Consider the following 24508-nt stretch of genomic DNA (forward strand, 5'->3'; position numbering starts at 1 on the left):
CCGTCAATTGAATGATAAATACTGAAATAAAAAAAAAAAAAATTTATAAGAGTATCAAGACCTTTTTTTTCTGTACTAGGGGGGCACACAAATTTTTTTAGAAAATTGATCTAGTTCTTAATGTCCTATAGAATATCTTTTTATGTTTTAGTAAGCCCTAAATATGAAATATTACATGCAAAGGAGAATAATGATTCTAAATTTAGAACGAATGCCAAGGTCAGCTAATGAATAGATTTGCGAGGTATCCAGCCAGGTGGGAGAAGTCTCTAGAAGCAGACACGTGCGGCTATCCCCGAGTGAATCTGTACGATTCCATTTGATATTCTTTCGCAATATCCATTTTCTTGGGTAAGCATTCTTTTTTTCTTTTTGTACTTACTCTTGGCGGATTTATTTTCAGGCTAACAAATCTTCTGGAGGTGCCTCCAAATCTTCCTGCCGTATTTTCGCCGTTGAGATACTGAGTTCATAAATGACAGACAAATGTACAGATCGTTTTCTGAAAAAAAACAAACTTCTTTTTCGGGATTTTTTGTTTTGAAGCCTAAAAGTGTATTTCCGGCTAAAATGCGAACACAATACTATAGTTCCGCTTTGGTCCTAACCTTTGCCCAGATCTGCGTTTAATCGAATTTACCCGAGGAAAAAACGATTAAAGGTTGGCCCTAGAAATCCTAAAGTGTTTCTTTGTGAGTACAATTAGAAGGTTAGTTTGTAATCATGTTTGTACTTGTTAAAAAATGAGTTTGAAAAATTTTTTTAACGTGAAAAATTCGCTAAAATAAGTTGCACTTCCGTTCTGCCGACTTCTTCGTATTTAGAATGTTCGGTCCATATTGAACTCCTGCTTAGGTAGTTATTGCTGAGTTACTGGGGCCGTACATTATACTTAAATGACACTTTAGAGGGGTATTTCTGTTCACTTTTGCCTTAGAATAGGGGGTCGGCTATAGATATTTTTCCAAAAAGAATTTTAAATGAGATTTGGTTTGAAATTGAATAGAACTTATATTAAAGTACAGTACGTAATATATAGGACTGCCGCCATTTTCATTCAAACACAGGTTTAGTTATTATTTATTTGTTTATTTACTTTGCAATATGTGAAAATAAATATATAAAACATTTAAATGTTATTGAATATCATAAAATAATAATTTGTGAATACAAATGATCTACAGAGTTTGTTTACACTATCATCCTTGCGGCTCTTGGTTAAGATTTATTAAAATTATTTAAGAAGAAATGGCTCTCTACTTAAAATAAGGTTGCCGACCCCTGCGATTAGAACAGTCTTAAAAATTACTTTCTTGGTAAAATATTTCAATTAAAAGTCTTAGATCTATATGTGTACAATGAGCTTATGGAAATATAAAGTGGGGATCATCGGAGACGTATTCCAAAAGACTGAACAATGGAATCAGTAAATGGGGATTTTGGTCCAAAAACTGGATGGCACTTATTCTAAATATTAAATTCAAATTTGTTGCAATTTTTTTTAAGGATCAAATATAACGTCCACAAACACACGCGCACAAATTTGTAAAAAACCTCTTTTTCCGGCTCCAAGAACGTTAAAACAGATGTTTTTCCTTTGAAAACCTAGACTTTATCCAGTAATAACTTCCTCTTGATCAGTGAAAACAATAAAATATAGTTGATAAAATCAAAGTGCAATTTAAATACAATAAAATGTATTATTTTTAACTCTCTCCCTTCACTTTAAAAAAAAAATAAATAAAAACAGTCTATTTTAATGAGGATACATACAATTGTTCAATGTACAATTACAAACACACAACACTTTTACACAACTATAACCGTTATGAGGCCCTAATAAAAAGTGTAATAAATAAACACACACTCTGCACTCTAGAGAGTAAAAATGGCACCTCGTGTGACCTTGAACCCGTTGAGTTATTTTTGGGGACTTGGCCGGCTAGTGGGGGGGATAACATGTCCGCAGGACGACGGCGGCGGCGGAGGAGGGTAGATATTGCTTTAGTAGTGCGGCCTGGCTGTGCTAACTGAATATTCTATTGTGCAGTTTATTTATAATAAGTATACTTATGTTTGCCTGTTTAAATTGTTTCATCCATTCATTTTTTTTAAATATTTTTTAAGTCAAAGTAAAAAATTAATAACTTCTACTTTTAATTAATAATAGTTTTTTGAACTAGTAATATCTCTAGGTGAGAAATTAATAAGAAATTCTTTATTGCAAAAAACAACGAATGAGATTAAATTGTAAAAAAATATTTTGTTCGCAGACGGGCGTTTTACAATGAAACCGTTGGGTAGAGCCATCTGTCGGCGACTATAATGTCCTGTATTCGGCAGCGCACTCTATCTAGGATCCACTTTTAGAGTCCTTGCCTACACGTGCTTCATGCGACCTCCTTTGAACAGGTATGATTATCTTTTTTTTTAATAATAGTTCTTTTTAACTAGAAAAGATTATTTTTTTTTTTAGTTTTATAATAATAGTTTTTATTTTTTTTAATACTCAATATTATTTATCGTGTATCTGTTGATGGGTTTGGTTGTTGGCGGGTTGTGAGTTGTACCGTGTGAGAAGTACTATTTTGATCGTTAGTTCCTGACGGCCGCTGATAGGTATCGCTACCTGGTTATCATAATTGTGAAAGTTCCCCATTCTGTGGCTTACCTAGTTTAGGCCTGATGGAACCTTATCTGATTACACTTTTAACAGAAATGTCTGTCCCAATTAATGAAATCGTTATCTTTATTTCACTTTCTATTTCCTGCTGGTAATAAGAGGAAGTACTGTGATCGTACCAAATTTGCAATGTCATAATTTTTTGAGGTCTTCTAATTACGATTCTCGTTAAAAAAAAGAGCTGCTTATCAAGGAGCTTATCAGCTTTAAACTACTATTTCAGTGTAATTTACGGCGATACCATTTACATAGTAGAGAAGTGCACTAACTAAGCGCTGTGGTACTTTAAGAAACATCAATGGGTATACAATTGCATGTCTTTCTGCTGCAACCATTACCTTAAAGCGTGCAACATCTGAACGGCAACAGGAAACTTTCCGAACAGAAGCAGGGTTGCTTCTCTCAAACACTTCGTAGACCGGAACCATAAATAAAAAAAGGTTACGTTATTTTGGTTGGTAACTGGTGTTATCCACTATAAATACAATTTTGAATCAGGTGAAACCATCAAAAGCAGATATTGTTAAGAAATCAAGAGAAATGCACGCTCATATACGAAGTCTGTAAATTAAGTAATGGAGACTGATTTTTTTAAAAAAAAATTTATTAAAAAAGAATTACCAATTCTATATTGTCACCTTCAAAATAACTCCCATCTGAAGCCACACAGCGCTGGAGACGTTTCTTCCACTCCTCATGGCAGTGCTCGAACTCCGATACCAGCCTTTAGCTGGTCGGTTACAGCCGTTTGAATGTTTTCGACTATCCCAAAATGAGTCACCCTTGATGTGATTTTTTCAACTTCGGGAAGAGAAAAAAAGTCACAAGGACTCAAAAGTCAGGCGAATAAGGAGGCTGTGAGTAGCCACAGGAATGTTTTTTACAGGGCCAAAAACTCTGGTTTATTGAAATTGCTGTGTGTGACAAGGAGCATTATCGTGATGCAACACCCAAATTGTTCCTTGATGTTCAAGTCTCACACGAATGACCCTTTTTCGAAGTTTTTTTTCAAGAACCTCTCGGTAAAAGTTTTTGATTGACCCGTTTGACCTTGAGGTAGAAACTCCTTTGGTGGACGATTCCGTGGATATCGTACGTATCACAAATCGCTGTCCAAAAATTGAATAATTTGGAGATATAAATTCTGTAATCATCCTCTAGGTATTCCTCAGAACTCTTTGTCAATTGATTATCACCTTTACAAAGGACCTGGATAACTTCCTTACTAGTACAGTAGAACCTCGATTAACCGGGCTGAACTCCGGCTATACCCACCCCGGGAAAACTGAAATCCCGGTTAAACCGAATACACAGTATTACATAGTATGTACATTACTGTTTCGTCCCAGGGATCAACTCCTGTCTTAGACGGCAATTCTTTTTTTTTATTTTTTACATACAAAGAGTTGCTGCCACGCCTACAATTTTATAATACATCGGAAGACAAAACATTTTCCTGTAGCCACCGAAAATTACCTTTTGTTTCGATGCCGATCCAGGAGTTCTTATGATGGGTCAACATGATCCCGGTTGATCCGAATCCCGGTTAACCGAGGTTATACTGCAGTACCTTCTCCACGGCGAATTTCTTATTTCCTGAGCCCCCAATTTTTATGATGGATTAAATCTATTTAACTCCCTTAAATCGCGATAAGGTTTTTTTTTTTTTTTTTTTTTTTTTTAAGGACTAGTGAAGTCATAAAATCCCTTTTTCCCGCGACTCAGGGATTGCACTTCCGTTGAAAATATCGTATCGATAATTATTTGACTTGATCATAATACTTGTCCTAGTAGGAGGAGAATGATGATGAAGTGAAAATGGCCACATAATATGGGATAGGTTAAGGAGATAAATTCTCTATCACCTTTCTTTATTACACACACACACACACACAAACAAAAAAATTTTTAATAGTCGTCAATACTTCGTCAATGTTCGACAAGGATCGGTAAGTGTGGACGAGGCGCCAAAACAAGTACTAACTCAGTTCTGTAGTAGGGGTTTGGGCCGGCCTCTAAGTCAGTGTCCATTCTGTAACTATGTGAGCTACAGCTTTCAAAAGAAAAAGAAGTAAAAAATAAAAGTAACACGTTCTGTGCTCTTTTTGGCTTTCTTTATTTGGAAATGAATTTTTAATTGTTAATAATAATATTCTGGTGATTGTTTATCTTGTTATTTTTTCTCTAATTCATTCTGAATTGTGTTCATTAGTTGTGTTGAAAAAAATATTTTTTGTTTTGTTTGTGACTTCTTGTAGAAAAGTAAAATTTTAATACATGCGCGTGTGTTTTGATTCGTTATGTTTCGCCTCTCTAAACGGCGAAGAAGGCGAGCAACCAGAACCTACGGATAGTCCAGATCCAAAACCAATAATAACATCACAAGGTAAAATTTATTAAAAATATTATAAACTCTTAATTTTGTTTTTTTGTTAAACAAACTGTCCTGTTAAGAAAATGTCAAGAAATTCTGAGAATAACCTGCCGCTGTTAAACCTCTCTCACTCGTTTTAAAAACAATAATTTATATGTAAACAAAACTAGATTCCTGAATTAATTTTAGTTTTAGTTTTTTTACGTTTTAAAACTATTTTTTTTTGTAATTTCTCTTTTAAAGATTTTTAATTTTGAGTGCAAAAAAAGTGGTTTGCTGTTAATTGGTTTACAATTATTTGCGTGCAGCCCAACTTAACTCAAAAAGAAAAGGCGACTAATCCCAAAAATTGTTGAAATTTTCATGTTTCCCTTAAACAGATGAAAGCCACAATAAAATTTTCCACAATTTTTGGGGATTTTCGTTTTTTTTTACCGCAAACGGATTCTACGAACAGTTTCCTAGAAAATTCTAAATTTATGACAATGGTTGAAGTTGTTAGATTATTAGTTTTTCTTTTAAAGATTTTTCTTCCTTCCAAAAAAAAATAGGCTCCTAAGATTATGTAGATTCTCATTGCAGTGTCATTTTTTTGTATAAAGGTCAGTGCTATCTCTAAGTACACAAGTTTAATGGGTGAGATTGTGTTGCTATTTGTTGAGATTTTTTGGAAACTAACTCCTATGATTTCTGTAATTTTGTTCCTAATTAAACACTTTAATTTGTATCATTCTTCTCTGAACAGTCGATCAAGGATAGTTTAATAGAAACGAAGGACTAGCAGGATGTATTTCAACGTAATGAAAGGTTTCTGAAAACCGTTAATTAACATTAGTTAGTAGGAATTTATTATCTTAACAAAAACTATAAAATTTAAACTAAATTCAACTCTCAGTATCTCACTTCACATTCATCATATCTTTATGAAATTGTAAACAATATCAGTGCCTATCTTAGAGCAAAATATCAATCAAATCGATAGGTTAGTTTTAGACAGTTTTGATGGTTTTAAACGTGCCCTAAATTCAACTCTCAATCTCTTGCTCCACATTCATCAAATCTTTATGAGATCTTAGTCGATTGTAGACAATATCAGTGCCTATCTTAGAGTAAAATATCGATCAATTCAGTTGGTTAGTTTTAGACATAATCGCAGACAAAGTTTTGATGGTTTTAAACATTCCCTAAATTCAGCTCTTAATATGTCGCTCCACATTCATGAGATCTTCATGAAATCCTAGTCAATTGTAGACAATATCAGTGCCTATCTTAGAGCAAAATATCGATCAATTCAGTTGGTTAGTTTTAGACATAATCGCAGACAAAGTTTTGATGGTTTTAAACATTCCCTAAATTCAACTCTCAATATCTCATTCCCCATTCATCAGATCTTTATGAGATCTTAGTCAATTGTAGGCAATATCAGTGCCTATCTTAGAGTAAAATATCAATCAATTCAGTTGGTTAGTTTTAGACATAATCGCAGACAAAGTTTTCATGGTTTTAAATTCAACTCTCAATATCTCGCTCCCAATTCGTTAAATGGGATTTGAAAATTGAGTAAAAACTCTTAGTTTGAAGATAATATTTACCTTATTTAGTTTCCTTTAGAGGTGGGGGGGCTGTTTTTTAAGTTTTTTTTTGGGGTAGATTTCCTAAATTTAGAATCTAGAACATCCTGTTTGAAAAAAATATGTCAAATGAGTTTTTTAAAACAAACATTCTTAAGATAGTACCGTTTAAATCCTTACAAATATGTCTGTAATCTTATTTTTATTTTTAATTATAATTGATTTAGAGTTAATTAAATATAATATTTAATTAAAAGAGATAAAAAGATTCAGTAAACAGTTAAGAATTAGTCTGTACAAAGTGGTCGGTCAGAGACTGTTGCTTTACCTTTAGGTAGTATCTCGTCCTCTTTGCTTCAGCTGTTGAGCTGCGAACAGCTGATAGCATGTTTACATGGCGACAGCGTTGTTAATACTATTGTTTACTTTGTTATTGTTTTTTATGTTCGATTGTTGGCTTTGCTGTTTAATCCTTTAAAACCTGTTTAATCGATAACTTTTGTTGATTTTTTTTAATTGTCAGTTTTATTATATTTGTTTAATAATTAAAATAATAAAATTCTTGTAACAGTTACGTCAAAAAAAAAAAAATGTAGAAGATTGTGTAAGAATATATCACGTGAAAGATGTTCCTTTCCTTCTGTTCTGTGGATAGTTCCTGCGTAATGTTGAGGCCGGAAATGCGTGAACAATATCTGGAGTGGACACTCTCACGACTTCCTCAAACTTCCGCCTCACGACTTTGCTGCCAACTCTGAACCTTTGAGACACTTTAGCAGAAATGTACCCACCCTCTTTCGCAGTAGTACCTTTTAGTCGGATATCCCGGTAAAAAATGTTTTCAGCAAATGGGTGTTACATTAATTTGTGTGTGTGTGTGTGTGTTTTATCAGGGAAAATCTCAAAATACGGAAAATTCGGCACTTCCGTTTAGCCGATTTCCAACATATTAGGAAATCCATCCCGGATATTTGATTTTCATTGGATTCATGCTAGTAAAATGAACAGTAATGGACACGTTAGAGGTAAAACCTAATCACCCCCCCACTCACTTAGGTGGGTGCCCTATATCGAAAATTGCCTGGAAAAATTGTTGCAAATCAAAGTGCCTAGATCTTTGCGAGGCGATGTGTAATGGTCACGAAACGGGGAGAAATCTCCCCTGATAACAAACCTGCGCGTAGCTACCTTAAATTTGACGTGATCTTAATATTTTTCTTGGTCTTACTATGGAAAGTGTTCAAAGAAAAGAAAATGCGATATTAGGAAAAGCGGGAAGTTGGCGAATTTTCCATTTAGAAACCACCCATCGCGTCCAAGGCGTATTTCATCTTGCGATGATTTCCTTACTCTGCTGGCGAGAGGAAGTCTTGGGTGGCAAATGTTCCAAATCGTATGTTTTTTGTTCTTTTTGGTTTATTAGCCGGAAATACAGATTGTCCCCTTGTGGTTTTAAAAAGTGACTTTCTTGTTTGTAATCGTCTTCGAATGATTAAAATGTTCCATAAACAAAAAAAAATCACAGTTATCTGAAACATTCTAATACCTGGTACTCTTATAGGGTAACCCGACGCGGCATCATGGCAAACCAAATCTGGGTTACCCCAACTTCAAATGAACGTCTTTTTTTAAAAAAAACTAAGGATTCAAGATTGGCGAGGAATCGGTCCAAATAAAAAAACAACAACTCATTTGACCGATTCCTCGCCAATCTTGAATCCTTAGTTTAATAATTTGCGGTCACGAAACCTATATATTCTTTTTAGTGCATTGCAAGGTGCTATCCATTTGGATAATTGCAGCCAAAGATTCTAAGTCAAGAAAATGGTGGCCTAACTTGTTCGTGTGACTTTGGCGAAAAGCTCTTGCAGTTTCCTATAATGATTTTCTCTTCTACAATATTTGCTGATTTCCGTCACTTTTCTTTCAATTTTCCGTCACTAAAGCAAACCTTTACTCGGAAATCACACATTTAATGCATACTTTAGTAATTGGATCGTAAACATGGGCATTTTTTATTGAAGCCAATCCCCTAAAACTGCCGTTTTTGTGTGTGTGTGTGTGGGGGGGGGGGAATCAACTCCAAAATCCGCCTTTAAACTTGCATTTCCGGTGAAAAGTTAAAACAGACAAAAATCTGCACGAGATTTTTTTTTTTTAGAGGAAGTTAAAATTGAAATCGCCAGATGATGATGATGATGATGATTTAAAAAAAAAAACAGTCGCCAATTTCAGCCACGATAACAATTTATCCAATGATGTTATAAATTTCGTTCTTTACTCATACTTGTAAGATAAGCGGAATTGACCAAGACCAGCAAGTACTGGAAATATTAATTAGAAGAATTGCCCGACGGAGAGGGGGAGCACATTTATTGCGCAGATGGTCTTTAATACTTGATGATGACGTGCGCAATGATGCGCTACTTAAGACGAGATCCTGACCCGCCTGATTCATTAGCGGCGCGCCATCTTGCAGCGTCCTTTGTTTAGTGATTTTTAAAAATTTAATATGTTTACGTAACTTTTGGTTTAGTTCCAATTAGCTCCATCTTTTGTCATCCTTGCGTACAGTTATCTAGGGGAGGAATACTCGCACGACTTCCTTGGGTTGCTGCAGTCCTATGGGATCGCTTAAGGGTTAAGCCCAACGGGCACTATTGGGACTTTAAGTTTGGGGATACTGGGATAAAAGTTGATTGAAAAGCACCTTTACGGAGCTTGGAAGGGGCATGCTGCTCTTGGCAGGAACACCAATGATTTAATGATGGCGATCGTCTTCCATTACCCCCGGAAATACTGAAGATAATTTTTTTTTTAATTTTGAAGCGCGGAACTTGGATTTGTATTTTTAGTTTTTTAGATTAGATTAGATTAGATTATCGGGGTGGGACCTGTTGTGCCCCACGGCTGCGCAGCCACAAGAGGCTTATTGTGCTAGCTCTCCTTTGGATCTAGTTGACGAAACCTCCCCCTACTATGAAGGATATGGACTTTCCCTACTAGCTCTTTTTTGTGCTACTATCTCCTTTGGTCTCAAAGAGCCAAAGGTTTCATAGCGAGCAGCTGGTGAGAGGCCGATTCCTCCTCATCCTGACAGAATCTGAACAACGGTTCCACAGCTAATAAGAAACCCCACCTTGTACAGATGACTATGCTCTAAGTGTACTGTGTAAATGTATTGGGGGTGTTACAGTATATGTAGCTTATATTCAGGTTGTTAGGCTGGGATACCTGCAGGGACGCCAAGTACCCTGAAGAAGTGGCTAATCTACTTCCACCTTTGGATCTAGTAGACAAAACCTTCCCTACTAAGAAGGTAGAGGTCTTCTGATACTAGTTCTTTTTTGCGCTACTATCTCTCCTTTGGGCTCAAAGATTCAAAGGTTTCATAGCGCAATTGAACAGCCAGTGAGAGAGGCCGTTTCCTCCTCAATCCTGACCCAATGACTGATGGCGCTCCAGTGATTTCGGTTTGTCATTCAGACGATATACCTTCCCAATGAAATTTAATTGCCGTTAAATACTTTGTTAAAATTTATAATAATTTAGTTTGTTCATCATTTGGCAGTTATTTTCTTTACTTTATTAAAATTTATATTAATTTAATCTATTCATTATTTGGCAGTTTCTTTTTCTTCTTTTTCTCCTTTATTAAAATTTATAATGGTTTAATTTATACCATATTTGGTAATTTCATGCATTGTAGGTATTTTTTAAAGGGGAAGTTAAATTATTTTATAATTAATGTCTTTTTTAGCAACTTATATTGTGTATGTTGCGTTATAGTAAATTCATCTAATGTTATTAATGCTAAGTCTTATGGTCTTATTATATTTTATTATTATTATTATTTACATTTACACTTGACTGTTTATTACTACAATTGCAATGACTGAGAATTTATTGGTGTGTCATGTTAATTGTCAATCATTGGTTGCACATATTGATGAGTTTCGTTGCTTTTTTTCAAAAAATTTTTATCATATTATAGCTATGTCAGAAACCTGGTTAAAACCTCATATTAATGACTCTGTGGTAAATTTAAACAATTACAATCTTATAAGATGGGACCGTTTGGGAAAGGTTGGTGGGGGTGTGGGTTTGTTTGTTCATCACTCACTACATACTAAAGTACTTGCTACTTCATCCGAACAGTACTTTTCTCGTCCTGAGTTTCTCATTGTAGAAATTACTGGTCATGCGGCGTCTAAATTGTTATTTTCTGTTTTATATCGCCCTCCTAAAGTAGGATTTATTTCTGATTTTGAAAATGTTTTTCTGCAATATAATCAGAATTATAAACATTTAATAATTGCGGGTGATTGGAACTCCGATATGAATAGTGTTACATTTGATAGTAGCTACGTCAGTAATTTTATATATGAATGTAACTTCTTCCTTGTTCCTTTTTATCCCACACATCATACGTCTTCCTCGCACACCTGGTTGGATATTTTTATTGTTGATGATCCGGATAAAGTCATAGAACATTCTCAATTCCCAGTTTCTTTCCTCTCTAGTCATGATTTAATTAAAATGAAATACTCCTTCAAGGTACCCCGTCTACCCAGCAAAAAGATTGTTTTTAGAGATTTTAAACATTTCGTTATTGAGGAATATTTGACGGACCTTCAGGACTGTGACTGGACTACACTTTATCAAACGTTAGATATAGATAAAAAAGTGCAACTTCTCAATAAATTTATTTTAGAAGCAATGAATAAGCATGCTCCCAGACGTTCTGCTAATATTAAGCGACCACCAGCACCTTGGTTGACAGATGACATTAGATGTTTAATGCGTGACCGTGATAAATTACGTAGAGCTTTTATAAGAACGCACAACGAGGTTCTCTATATGAAATACAAAATAAAAAGAAATCAAGTGCAAAATATAATTAAAAAAGCTAAACGTACTTATTACTCAAACACATTTTCCAGCATTAATGATTCCAACTTAATTTGGAAAGAATTAAGAAAACTTGGACTAATTAAATCTCGTTCAGGACAGACAAACATACCTTTCAGTTGTGATGAAATTAATAAATACTTCGCCAGCTTTGTTAATAATCCTACTAACTTTAATACCTCGAGTTTACCTTATGCACCTATAACTTTGAGTTTTGAGCAGTTCTACTTTAAATACATAACTCTTGACGTACTTCTAGCTAATCTCTTTCATAGTAAAACTAAAGCCAAAGGTATAGATGAAATTCCTATAGACTTTGTAAAAAAATCAATGCCTGTTATCATATCTCCGTTATTAGAAATTTATAACTTCTCCTTAACATATTCAGTATATCCATCAATATGGAAACAATCACTTATTCGTCCTCTTCCTAAAACTAAAGTTCCTTCCTCCTTACATGAATTACGTCCAATATCCTTACTTCCAGCAATTTCCAAGCCTTTGGAAAGGATTGTTTGTTGTCAAATAAAAGAATATTTAAGTGATAATAATTTATTAGATCCATACCAGTCTGGATATCAAAAAGGACACAGCACACAGAGTGTTTTGCTCAGAATAACAGATGACATTCGTTCTGCAATTGACAAAAGAATGGTTACTGTTCTGCTACTTTTTGACTTTTCTAAGGCTTTGAATCAGTTAACCATTTGTTACTTCTTCATAAATTAAAATTATTAAATTTTTCGGATTCTGTTCTCTCATGGTTTAGTTCATATCTTTGTGACCGAAAGCAGTCAGTGACTGATAGTAATGAAGAAAGATCTCCTTGGGAGTCAGTTAATTCTGGTGTCCCGCAGGGTTCTGTTTTGGGACCTCTTTTATTTTGCTTGTATTTGAATGATCTGCCAAGAGTAATAAAGCATTGCAAACATGTGCTCTATGCTGATGATCTGCAAATATATTTACACTGTTTACCGTCAGAATTAGAAGCTGGCATTGAGAAAGTTAAGCTTGATGTGAATTCCATCCTTAGCTGGACACAGTCAAATTTTATTGCATTTAACATAACAAAATCAAAAGCAATGATAATTGGCAGTAGAAAATATATAAATACAATCAATTTGGACCTAATTTCTAAAATTACTGTTAATAACATAAATATACCTTATGTTACGACTGCAAAATGTTTAGGTGTGACGATTTCTAACACGTTATCTTGGAATAGTCATGTTAGTAATATTTGTAATAGTATTCATAAATCTCTATACCAGCTAAAACTCCATAAAAATATGTTGCCTATACCTCTCCGTCAACAGTTAGTTAGTACTCTCATGTTTCCTCATTTTGATTACTGTTGCCTGGTATATGCTGATCTTACCTCGGAACTTAATACCAAACTCCAGAGATCACTTAACTCTTGTATTCGTTTTATACTAAATATTAGGAAAGACGAACATATTACACCACATTACTTTACTTTAAATTGGCTTACTGTTGACTACCGTAGAAAATACTTTATGGGTAATTTCATATACCAATTGTTTAGAACACAGACTCCAAAATACTTATATGACATGTTTACACAAAAAGCTGCACTAGACTTAAGAACTACAAGGACTGTCGATTCCAGACTTTACATACAACCACATAGGACTGTAACGTATCAAAACTCTTTTACTGTTGCTGCCAGTAGACTTTGGAACGACTTACCTACTGACTTGACCAACAAGAAATTACTGCCTAGTTTTAAGTTTTTCTATTACAATCATTTGTTTGAATTGTACAAAAGAGATTTTTAAGTTTGTATATAGAAGATATTTTTCTTTTTTTTGTTTGTTTTTGTTTTACATTATTATATTAATAATTATTATTACTATTATTATTATTATTTTATTAATTCATTATAATTAGTAATTTTTATATATGTACATATTTTATATAAAATTATGGATGTAAATAGTTGTCAAGGATTTATTTCAGTTTAATCTCTCAGATCAGAGAAAATATTTTTAACATTGTAAATTTTATTGGTTGCTCTTAAGGGACATAAGTCCCAGAGCATAATAAATTTATCTTTCTTTCTTTCTTTCTTTCAATCTGCCCAACCGCTCCGAGCTAATAAGCCCCCCCCCACCTTGTACAGATGACCATGTCCTACTGTGTACTGTGTAAATGTATTGGGGTGTAAACAAGTATATGTTGGCCATGTTCATGTTGTAAGGCTGAGATATCCGCAGGAACGCCAAATACCCTGAAGAAGTGGCTAATCCACTTCCCCCTTAAGGGGGTTTATGAACATAATTTCACTCTAAAACGACAAATAGCGGATAGCTCTACCCCCTGCACTGTCCTGAAGGGGCCTCCAAATTGTATTTCATTTTTCTTTTTTATAAATTTAACCAATAATTTGTTTGGTAATATTCTTCTTAACAGAATTACGAGTGAAACAAATCTGTTTAAGAACAAAAAAGCAGCGATGTCTTACAAACAATATTGATCAATAACAAATCTCCTTTGTGTTCAGCTGTTTTGATAAGGTTATTTCTATGCTATTTTCGAACTACTGTTATATTCGAACTTCATAAATGATGCATTTTCTATTTTAATAATAAAACATAAAACTTATATAATCACTTTCAAGTTTATTTTTATTTAAATGCAACTCTGCAACATTTAAAATAATGCAGGTTGACAAATGTGTTTGAACAAAACAATGAACTGTCAATGTACACTTTGTGACTCAGAAAGTTAAAAATACTTTTAAACTCATATTTCATTTTTAATTGGGTACGCCATTCCGGAAATTCTGATACAGTGTATTCAGTTTGCGGACTGAGTGGGTGGTTACTGTGTTTTTTTGTAACTTACGTTCGTAAATATTTTTTTGTTTAAATTGTTTTATTTTGTTTCTGAATTAACTCAATTGAGTGATTCATCCGAGTTGGATACTCAAGGTTAGGTACTCATGGTACCAACATTGTACTTGGGAACCGCTCCAGAAATAGTGCTCAAGTGTCGTGGTAATCTGTCCCAAAATCAGCCAGGTTAGCTGCATATAAGCCAGATGTTTTACTTATCTCTAAGTTCGCGTATATATCAGAAGACAAGCTTCTCTCGTTTATGATTATAGAAGGGAAAACTTGGTATACAACAACCTCTGGATTGTTAGAAGTTAGGTATCCTGAGGTGGTACCAATCACCGTAAAAAAAGAATGAAAGTAGTCCGTTTTGCTCCAGGAAATAAGATTTTATTGTGTAATTGTTACAGAATATAAAAGTAAGTAATGAGGGGGAAAAAACGATGAAAAACCCTCAGTCTTTAAAGAAAGTTTTATTTCAGGGAGTCCTTAACTCTCCTGTGCCTGTGCACCGAGTCCAAACTATAGTCCTCCCTATTTGCCTGCGTAGGTGGTTGTGACTTCATTCAAACTTACTGAAGAAATCAGTAGCGAGGTACTTGATGTAGTGTTCTACATAGTCCATGCTGGTGTAAGTCTATAATACGGTCTGTAGCGGGCAGAAGTTGTCACAAGCCTGAGGAATTCATTTTGTATGGTCTGCAGCGAGGCGATATTGGATCTACACGTCCAGACTCCAGGAGGGACAAGCATAAAGTAGCATGGGCCTGACCACTACTACCCTTGTACAGGAGGAGTTTGTTCTCTGGGGACAGTTTAGAGTCCCTGCAGAACAGTGGGAATAGTACCCCGAATGGCTGCCTTACCTTTATTTACTCTGTCCTTTAAGTGGGGGCTAAAGGTCAGCCCACGGTCCATTATTACTCCAAGATACCTGGATAGTGGCAGCCCACGGCACAATCCGTCCCCCGAAGTGGACATGTCGATAGATGTTTTACTTATCTCTAAGTTCGCGTATATCAGTAGACAAGTTTCTCTCATTTATGATTATAGATGGTCAAACTTGGTATAACTTACAACAACCTCTGGATCGTAGAAGTTAGGTGTCCTGAGGTGGTACCAATCACCGTAAAAAAAAGAATGAAAGTAGTCCGTTTTGCTCTCGGAAATAGAAAAAAAAAACAGGACTGCGCCTGTTCTGTCAGATGGAAAAGCAGCCTAAAGTGTGAAGATTGTCTACGTTGGTTGACAGGATATGGGTGGTAAGGCGATCGTCTTCCATCACCACCGGAAGTACTGAAAATAGTGTTGTTTTTTTTTATTTTAAAGTGCAGATCTTGGATGTGTGTGTTTGTATTAACATAAAAATATCTCTAAAACGACAAATCGCGGAAAGCTCAAATTTAGCCCCTTGCTTTTTGGTCCTAATGTCGCTTCCGGTACTAAGCTTTTACAAATTATTCATTTTACCAGAAATTTGATTTTAAGATATTTGTGAAGTTGTATTTCTGATGGGGGGTTAATTATGAGGTACTTTAACATCTGATTAATTTTAGCTTGCCAATTTCCTAAAATCTAATTCTGTACAGACTAGTAAATCACAGATTGATTGACAAATTAATTGTTTTGGCGTATTTCTTTATCTCCTGTGTTTCTCAATAGAAACAAACCGTGAATCGAAAAAAAAATCAAAAAAGGTAATCGATTAAGTATGTGTTGATAATACGAGTGGAAATGTATACAAACACAGTACGTATGTTAGTGCAGACGGACTGGGGCTACCACAATGATATGGGGCTTACAATGGAAGCACTAACATGCCTAGACGTTAAAATGGGTTCTATTTATAACGCAGCGCAGTGGTCGGTCTGTCGGTCGCACTCTGTCTGAGCGCAATTTCACCATCCCGGCGCAGGAAGTAGAAAGTTGATTTAAAGAAAAAAGAGTCAAGTCTTAAAGTCAAGAGTGGGGGGATGCTTCAGAATTTAAAGATTAGTTAAAAGAAAGAAAGAAGTTTCTAAGTTAAGAATGCAGGTGGCGCCCCAGACCGGTTCCCTGCTGTCTTATTTCCTCCGGTTGGGGAATACACCTTGATCAGAAGTGCCGGAGCGATGTTGCCTTGCCAGCCAATTGTGAAGATATCTGCCCAGCCTTGCCACTCTCTCTCCTCTTGTTGATCTTATCTTCTTTTTGCTGCTTGCTGTCTCTCCGACTCCAGGGATCTGCTCACAACTCTAATCCATTGTTACTTCCTCAACAATAGAGACCTCTAGCGGAGGGAGGGTGAATACTAGGCTTTATTCTATTATCTCTAATACCTACACAAATATCTTCTATTGTATCCTTGTATCTTCACACATACACACACACACAACCGACCGACAATATATGATGGTCTAATCTTCCAGCGTCATGTCTTGGTCTCATAGTTCTTTAATAAACACACAAAACTGGACAAAAGTAGGATGACACAGTAGTATCCCTTAGTTGCTGAAGAATTTTCCTTTGTTGTCTACAGGATGAGCTACACAGGAATGTAGGTTAGATTTAGAAGTTCTTGTTTCTATATATAGATAATAATCTATTCTGGTAGCCAGGCCGTGTTGAAGCTTGTGTTACGTCGCCTTTAGTTAAAGGAATGTTATAGAAGTCTGGAAGGACTATCTTCCTCCATTTTGGTTGCTAGATCGTGTGGATTAGTGTACTTGAGGTGTAAGTATTCAGAACTCATTCCAGGAACTTCAGGACATCATTGAACCATCAGCTCCAAAAACCTCTTCACGCCTAGTAAATATTGTATCTGGATCTCATCTCTCCAGGCTGTACTACTCCTCAATTGGATGGTCTTCCCTTTGTTCCTTTCAAACATTCTTTTCATTTTCTTACACCCTCATGTAGAGCGAGATAGCTACAGAGGCTGGTCACTGCTGTCGTTATCTTAGGATAACTTAAGGATTAAGATCTGTTTTAGCCTTTGCCGTTTTATTCGAATCTGTGATTTATAAATTCTATAGAATTTACAATATCTACTGTTCATTGTTTCTGGTGACTGATTCATAGTTTCAATAGGAAGAAAAATTATTGCCAATTTCAGTCATGATATTGTATATTTTTATTATGCCGCGAGCTTTCGACCTAGGGACTAGGTCATCTTCAGGGCTAATTAACAATGTAATATTTTATTACATCATTAGAGGTTGGTGTGTCTTCTATCTTGTCTGTTCATGGACTGAGTGTGATCGGTCTGTGTGTAATATGTGTTTGTGGTTGTGTGGGAAGTCAGTGTTGCCAATTGTCAAGTATTTTGTTGTAAGTTTGCGTATATGTTGTTTAAATTGTTCGTGTCTGTTTTGAAATTTAGACTATTTTCTGTCTTTGATATGTTGATATCATTTCTATAATTGTTGACAACATTGTTTACAATATTTATTTATTTCCTGACCACTAAGTTATCTACTCGTAGGTCCATCTAGGAAATTTCTAATTAATCTTAATTTATAAATGGATTGATTTCCTGCACAATCTATTATCTTACCCATATCTCCGTTTTACAAAATAGTGATCTTGAGTCTGATTCAAAGAGAGAAACTGTTTTGCAGACACTTAGATTATACTTCCGAACTATCGAAGTCACTCGGGCGCCACGGTAGCCGAGCGGTTATAGGATAGACCCGCAAAGCTAAGATGTATTGTTGGTTTAGTGGGTTCGATTCCCCCGGTCTCTAGGCCTTGTATTTTATTTAATGGTTATTAAAAGAAATTTACAGTAAAGTATGTTAGGCGGTTGTAGGCTAGTCCCGCAATGCTAAGATGTATTGTTGGTTTAGTGGGTTCGATTCCCTGGTCTAAGCCTTGGATTTTATTTAATGGTTTATAAAAGAAATTTACAGTAAAAGTATGTTTGTTAGGCGGTTATAGACTAGACCCGCAAAGCTGAGATGTATTGCGGAGCTAGTCTAGTCCTTGGATTGTATTTAATAGTTAATATGAGAAATTTACAGTAAAGTGTGTTAGACGGTTATAGGCTAGACCCGCAATGCTAAGATGTATTGTTGGTTTAGTGGGTTCGATTCCCTGGTCTAAGCCTTGGATTTTATTTAATGGTTAATATGAGAAATTTACAGTAAAGTATGTTTGTTAGGGGGTTATAGACTAGACCCGCAAAGCGGAGATGTATTGTTGGTTTAGTGGGTTCGATTCCCTGGTCTAAGCCTTGGATTTTATTTAATGGTTAATACAAGAAATTTACAGTAAAGTAAGTTTGCTAGTCGCCTCCGTTCACGACACCTAATTGGTAGTTGGAGGTTTAGCCCCGCCTGAAAAAATAGGCGATTACTTTTACTTTACCATCGAAGTCACCTTGTGATCTGGTGATAAAATAAATGAACAAACAACAAATACTAGCGTTGAAGAACTCTATTAATATATCTCAGCCATGTGTTCTGCTCTACACCTGTTTTAATAAAACTCATCTCTTAATTAAATATTATCTAATTATTTACCTAATCGTCAACCTAAACCTATCGTTTTCACGTGAATTCCCTAAGAATTACGTGATTTCTCCCTTTAAATAGTTGATTATTTTAAAAATTATTAAAATTTATTATTTTTATGTTGAAGAGGCATTTATTTGGTAAACGGTTACAGTGTAATTGTATTACGATAAACTATGAAAAGTGTAATTGATAAAGAAATTCCAATTTCATTGATAAGAAGAAAAAGAAAAGTATTTCTTCTCAGAATGTTTGCGAACTTAATGTTTAGGTTGTGACACCTGGCAGGTGACGTGAAATAGATGACCTTGAATTTTATCATGTAGGAGTTCAATTTTGTTTATTATTAAACTTTTTTGTTTTTTTGATTGTGCCTTTATTCTCTTACATCCGGCTCTCGGCAGGAAGGAAGTATTGGATCGTACCGAACTCAGATAAAAACACCCCCGATTTTCAAGAAAATGTCCAGCACAACCTGATTTGCGCCTGGCGAGCAACCGGAAGCTCTATGGTTAACCCGTTTGGTTGGTTCCTTGTTTCTACTCAGAAATCTATGGCTCTATTTTCATTTTTTTGTATTTCGTAACAAAAAATAAGATGTTTATTCTTAAATCTATTTTCTGACTCCATCAGTCGGCCAATTTGGAGATCGTCCATCTACTTGAGTATATAATTTATGGTCAAGATTATCAGTTCCGTAAACATGATAGATTGCCAAAAATAAATTAATTTCTTTTGTAATATTTCTGTTTTAATAGAAAATATTATTGGTCGACTGCCAAATGAAAATTTAGGTGAATCATTTCTCAGACTTATTTTGTCGATAATACTGTAACAATAATTTGATTGGCCAAGTTTGGATCAGAGTTGTGATCAGGGTAGATCTGCGATTTGTCTGCCTGTACACGAAAACACTTCGTCTGTGAATTCTCCTAAGGGGCGCCACAGTAGCCGAGCGGTTAAGATACTAGACCCGCAAAGCTAAGATGTATTGCTGGTTTAGTGGGTTCGATCCCCCGGTCACTAGGCCTTGTATTTTATTTAATGGTTAATATGAGGAATTTACAGTAAAGTATGTTAGGCGGTTAGAGGCTAGACCCGCAAAGCTAAGATGTATTGTTGGTTTAGTGGATTCGAATCCTGGTCTAGAGGCCTTGGATTTTATTTAATGGTTAATTTGAGGAATTTACAGTAAAGTATGTTAGGCGGTTATAGACTAGACCCGCAATGCTAAGATGTATTGTTGGTTTAGTGGGTTCAATTCCTGGTCTAGAGGCCTTGGATTTTATTTAATGGTTAATTTGAGGAATTTACAGTAAAGTATGTTAGGCGGTTATAGGCTAGACCCGCAAAGCTAAGATGTATTGTTGGTTAGTGGGTTCGATTCCCCCGGTCTTAGGCCTTGGATTTTATTTAATGGTTAATTTGAGGAATTTACAGTAAAGTATGTTAGGCGGTTATAGACTAGACCCGCAATGCTAAGATGTATTGTTGGTTTAGTGGGTTCAATTCCTGGTCTAGAGGCCTTGGATTTTATTTAATGGTTAATTTGAGGAATTTACAGTAAAGTATGTTAGGCGGTTATAGGCTAGACCCGCAAAGCTAAGATGTATTGTTGGTTAGTGGGTTCGATTCCCCCGGTCTTAGGCCTTGGATTTTATTTAATGGTTAATTTGAGGAATTTACAGTAAAGTATGTTAGGCGGTTATAGGCTAGACCCGCAATGCTAAGATGTATTGCAGGTTTAGTGGGTTCGATTCCTGGTCTCTAGGCCTGGGATTTTATTTAATGGTTAATATGAGAAATTTATAGTAAAGTATGTTAGGCGGTTATAGGCTAGACCCGCAAAGCTAAGATGTATTGTTGGTTAGTGGGTTCAATTCCCCGGTCTTAAGCCTTGGGTTTTATTTAATGGTTATTAAAGAAATTTACTGTTAATTGTGTTTGCTAGTCGCCTCTGTCCACGATACCTAATTTGGTAGTTGGACGTAAAGCTGGCCTGAAAAAATAGGCGATTACTTTACTTTACTTTTCAATTCTCCTAAGCTAATTTTCATACTTTCTCTCTCTCCTATTTGTAAGAGAAACACTCCTACTGGCCGCTTATTTGATCCCTTTTGATGTACCTTGAGTTCGATAAAATGCTTTTCACGGTCTCTTTCCCTCTTTGTACCTAACGTAATTGATAGAAGAAAAATTGCGGAAAATTTCAAATTTGATATTTGGGTTAGGTGGCAACAGAGGATGCCACAGTAAGCCACAGTGAGCCACAATAAGCTTTTGGTCAAAATTCTCCAACCGCAAGTGCCACTTCTCTCAGAATTTGGTGTCGTCTTGACTTTTATAATTTTATTGCAACATAATGACGGTGATTACAAACAGACAAATGTACAACTTTTGTTTGAAATCGATTTTCGCAAACAAACAAAATTGATTGAAGGCGCCTCTAAGAAAGAAGATAGACTTATTCTCTCTAAAGTGCCCATTTTCGGTTTAATGTCCAGTTGTACCTCTTCAGGTGATCTGTTGTCTAAAATTCCTCATTCTCTTGCATTAAAACTTTTCGAATCATTTATGACGCTTTTCTAACCATATTTCTTTTTTGCAAAATGTTCGGCCAAAAACACATCTGTGTTTGTATAAAGATAACGATGATAAGAGCAAGTAGTACTTTGAAGGTTAGTTCTTTAAACATTGTGACGGTCATTGAACCGATATGCGCTGGAGGGACGTGTACGTATTAAATATCTCCAGTCCAAAACCATTTAGATAAAATGTGCATTTAAGTAGACATTTTTGTTTTTTTGTTTTTATAAAAATAGATTGGCATCACTGTTAGAAAGTTGTAATTATTAAATAAATTACAACTGTATGTGTATTCCACCCAACCAACTGCTACTCTAACTTTAGGTATAATGTAGTTTGTGCTCGCCATGGGCTGTAATTATCTTTAAATGTCTAATAGAACACGTTTTTTTATATTTATTTTTTATTTTCGCCGACATTTATAATTGAAATAAATAATTATATTGAAATAGAAATTAAGAGAAAAAGTATATATCAATGTATCAGGAGAGAAGAGGTAATGTATTAGGATGTTTTCAATTGTTCTTTTTATCAGACGCTACGTAAAGTAGACAACATTATTTGAGGAGTTAAAATGCGACAGTGGAAATCTTTATGCGAAAAGAATTATGATCGTTTTTCCTGCTTTCATTTATTTATTTTTTTCTGAACAGAAAGAGGTTGGCAACACTTGACTTGCATCGTAAATCAGTTCGGCAACATGTAGTTGCCACTGCCAACTGTATATTTCCCTTGAATTCCCGCCTTGAGTTTACCCGCCGGTTTTTTTATCTGAATCGCTGAGAGAATGTGTGAGAGAGAGTGAAAGAGAGACAACTAATTATAATGCGCAATGTGAGCCAATTGAATCTTCAAAGTTGTTGAGTAATATTCTTCAGGGAGTATTTATTAATAATTATCACCGTCGGAGATAGTTACTTGAAGGTTGATGAAATGTTCCATGCCGAAGAGATTACGGAAATGATGTGTTGGTAAGCGGAAACTGTATTGAAGTGGTCCCAAAGGCTTGATCTTTCCAAACAGGTTGCCAGTGCAAGGGAACTTATAGTTCCCAACTGTACGTATTGCTCACAACTGTTAGTAAGAAGTACTGTAATCGTAACAATCTTACTAGAGTAGATACTTAGAAATAGTACATACACTCCGAGTGTCCAATAGTGCTGCACGAGACCGAGACTTTATGCAAATCTCGCCTCGGTCTCGTATGACAAGTGTCTCGTCTCGGTCTCTGTCGCTCAAGTCTCGTCTCGGTCTCGGTCTCGTCGAGATATCTTGGTTTTTGTTTTTGTTTTTTTTTAAATATTCAGAATGGAAAAAAAAAGGAACCCAATACCTGAGCCAATCAAAATGAATAAAAAAATGGTTTGCTATTAATAATCTTTTCAAAAAATGTTATTATTTTCTAATAATTATTTTAATTTATATATTGGTAATGAAAATGTGTGTAAAAGAAGACAACTACTTACACTTCAATGCATCATATATTACTATTACTGTTATATATCTTTATATAATTTCAAAAAAATGTTAATAACGCACCAAATGAAAGACCCCAGATAACATATCTGCCTGTTATGACAGGTCGATTCGTGAAATAAAAAACTAACTTCCCGCATTCTAAAATATAATTCAAATAATATCAAAGTTTAAAGTATTAGATCAATGATAGGGAAATTTAAGATTTAAAAAATTATGAAATTCGAAGTCAAATAGATGTAGTATTATTGAACACATATAATAAAATCGTATCTTTTATAATTAATTCAATACCCGTAATTATTATTTATTAATAAAGAACACAATTTTATAATTTTTTAGCTAAAATGAAAAACCGAGACGAGACCGAGATTTCTCGAACAAATCTCGACGAGATATATATAATGTCTCGTTCTCGGTCGCTCAAATCTCGTCTCAGTCTCGGTTATCGAGACCGAGATTTGTCTCGATTCTCGTGCAGCATTAGTGTCCAACTCTGGTTGGATTTACCCAGTCAATGATAAAAATACATCGATTCCCGAAGACATCTGGAAGCTGATCATCAGCCATGGCGATCACTACGCACAATGATGACGTCATCACGGAAAACAATCTCCGTCATTTTTCCGGCGGCCCACCTTAACCATCCAGACATATTATGACCTTCTAAAATCTCCTTGAACTCCGTTTAATTTTTTTTTTCCCCCCTTTCTTAAGAACTGGGAAAGCATGTTCTTTATCGATGGTCAAACTGACCGTGAGAAAGAAATTAATTTTCCCTTTACTCCAGTTTTTCTTTGCAGAAAAAAATGTATAAATTGTTTTTAGTCAGGCGACATCGCGTGTTCATTCATTGCCCCTTAATATGGGGGACTGTTCAGAGCTTTAAAGTAATTCATCGGCTGGGAAAAATGGAAATTGAATGCATTTATTATTTGAGAGCAGTATGCGCTTTCCATGAGTGCATCAGCGTTTGTTGCATTTTTATTGTTGAGTCAGTTTTCTGGATTCATAGTTCGTGAGAAATCCAATTATTCATTCAGAAAAATGCTACTTGTGGTGGAGAGATTTAGATCGCTAGCTTGCAGTCTGGGTCTTCAGTTAGGGCCCTAATTTAAGCACAAAGCTTCAGCTTCCTTCAGTACTTATCATTTTGAGCTTTTCTTCACAAACAAATGCAGCAGTTTCTGAAAGCTTTTGGGAGCTAAAGGGACTTGAAAAAAAGGCCTTAACGATGTAAAACAATGCAGACAATTTTTTTTTTTTTTTTTTAAATGTTATGTGCTTAAATTTATAACTCAGGGGACCCAAAACAAGCTGTACATTTGTTTAAAATCGCCATATTTGTGTGACGTATTTAACTGGTGTAATATCAGCTGATTATTTATTATTATTATTACTTACGAACTTATACTAACCTGAACACAGCTGTGTATTGCTGAACCAGCCTGCATCTCATTTTTGATGTTTACAGAAATGTGAATATAGATCGACCCCTTTGTTATTGTGTCCAGAAATTAGTAATAAAACGTACCTCGTTAATGATGTTACAATGA

General features: G+C 35.2%; 1 protein-coding gene across 3 annotated transcripts in view; it reads left to right on the forward strand.

Moving 5' to 3' along the window:
- The first annotated feature begins 268 nt into the window (after nt 1–268).
- Nucleotides 269–24508, forward strand: part of for (cGMP-dependent protein kinase for) — a 334414-nt gene continuing 310174 nt past the window's right edge. The window contains exons 1-2 of one of the 3 annotated variants that reach the window (XM_074136016.1): nt 269–351; nt 2274–2412. Coding sequence is in view for 1 of the 3 variants with exons in the window: in XM_074136013.1 (XP_073992114.1) it covers nt 4961–5069 (109 nt within the window). In the remaining 2 variants the exon portion in view is untranslated. Of the gene's footprint in view, nt 352–2024; nt 2196–2273; nt 2413–4686; nt 5070–24508 lie in introns of those variants that run through there. The other 2 variants (XM_074136017.1, XM_074136013.1) reach the window with 2 other exon arrangements.

This window comes from Rhodnius prolixus, unplaced genomic scaffold (genome assembly GCF_049639745.1).
Source record: "Rhodnius prolixus isolate KJV_2025 unplaced genomic scaffold, Rpr scaffold_5, whole genome shotgun sequence".
NCBI classification, from domain to species: domain Eukaryota; kingdom Metazoa; phylum Arthropoda; class Insecta; order Hemiptera; family Reduviidae; genus Rhodnius; species Rhodnius prolixus.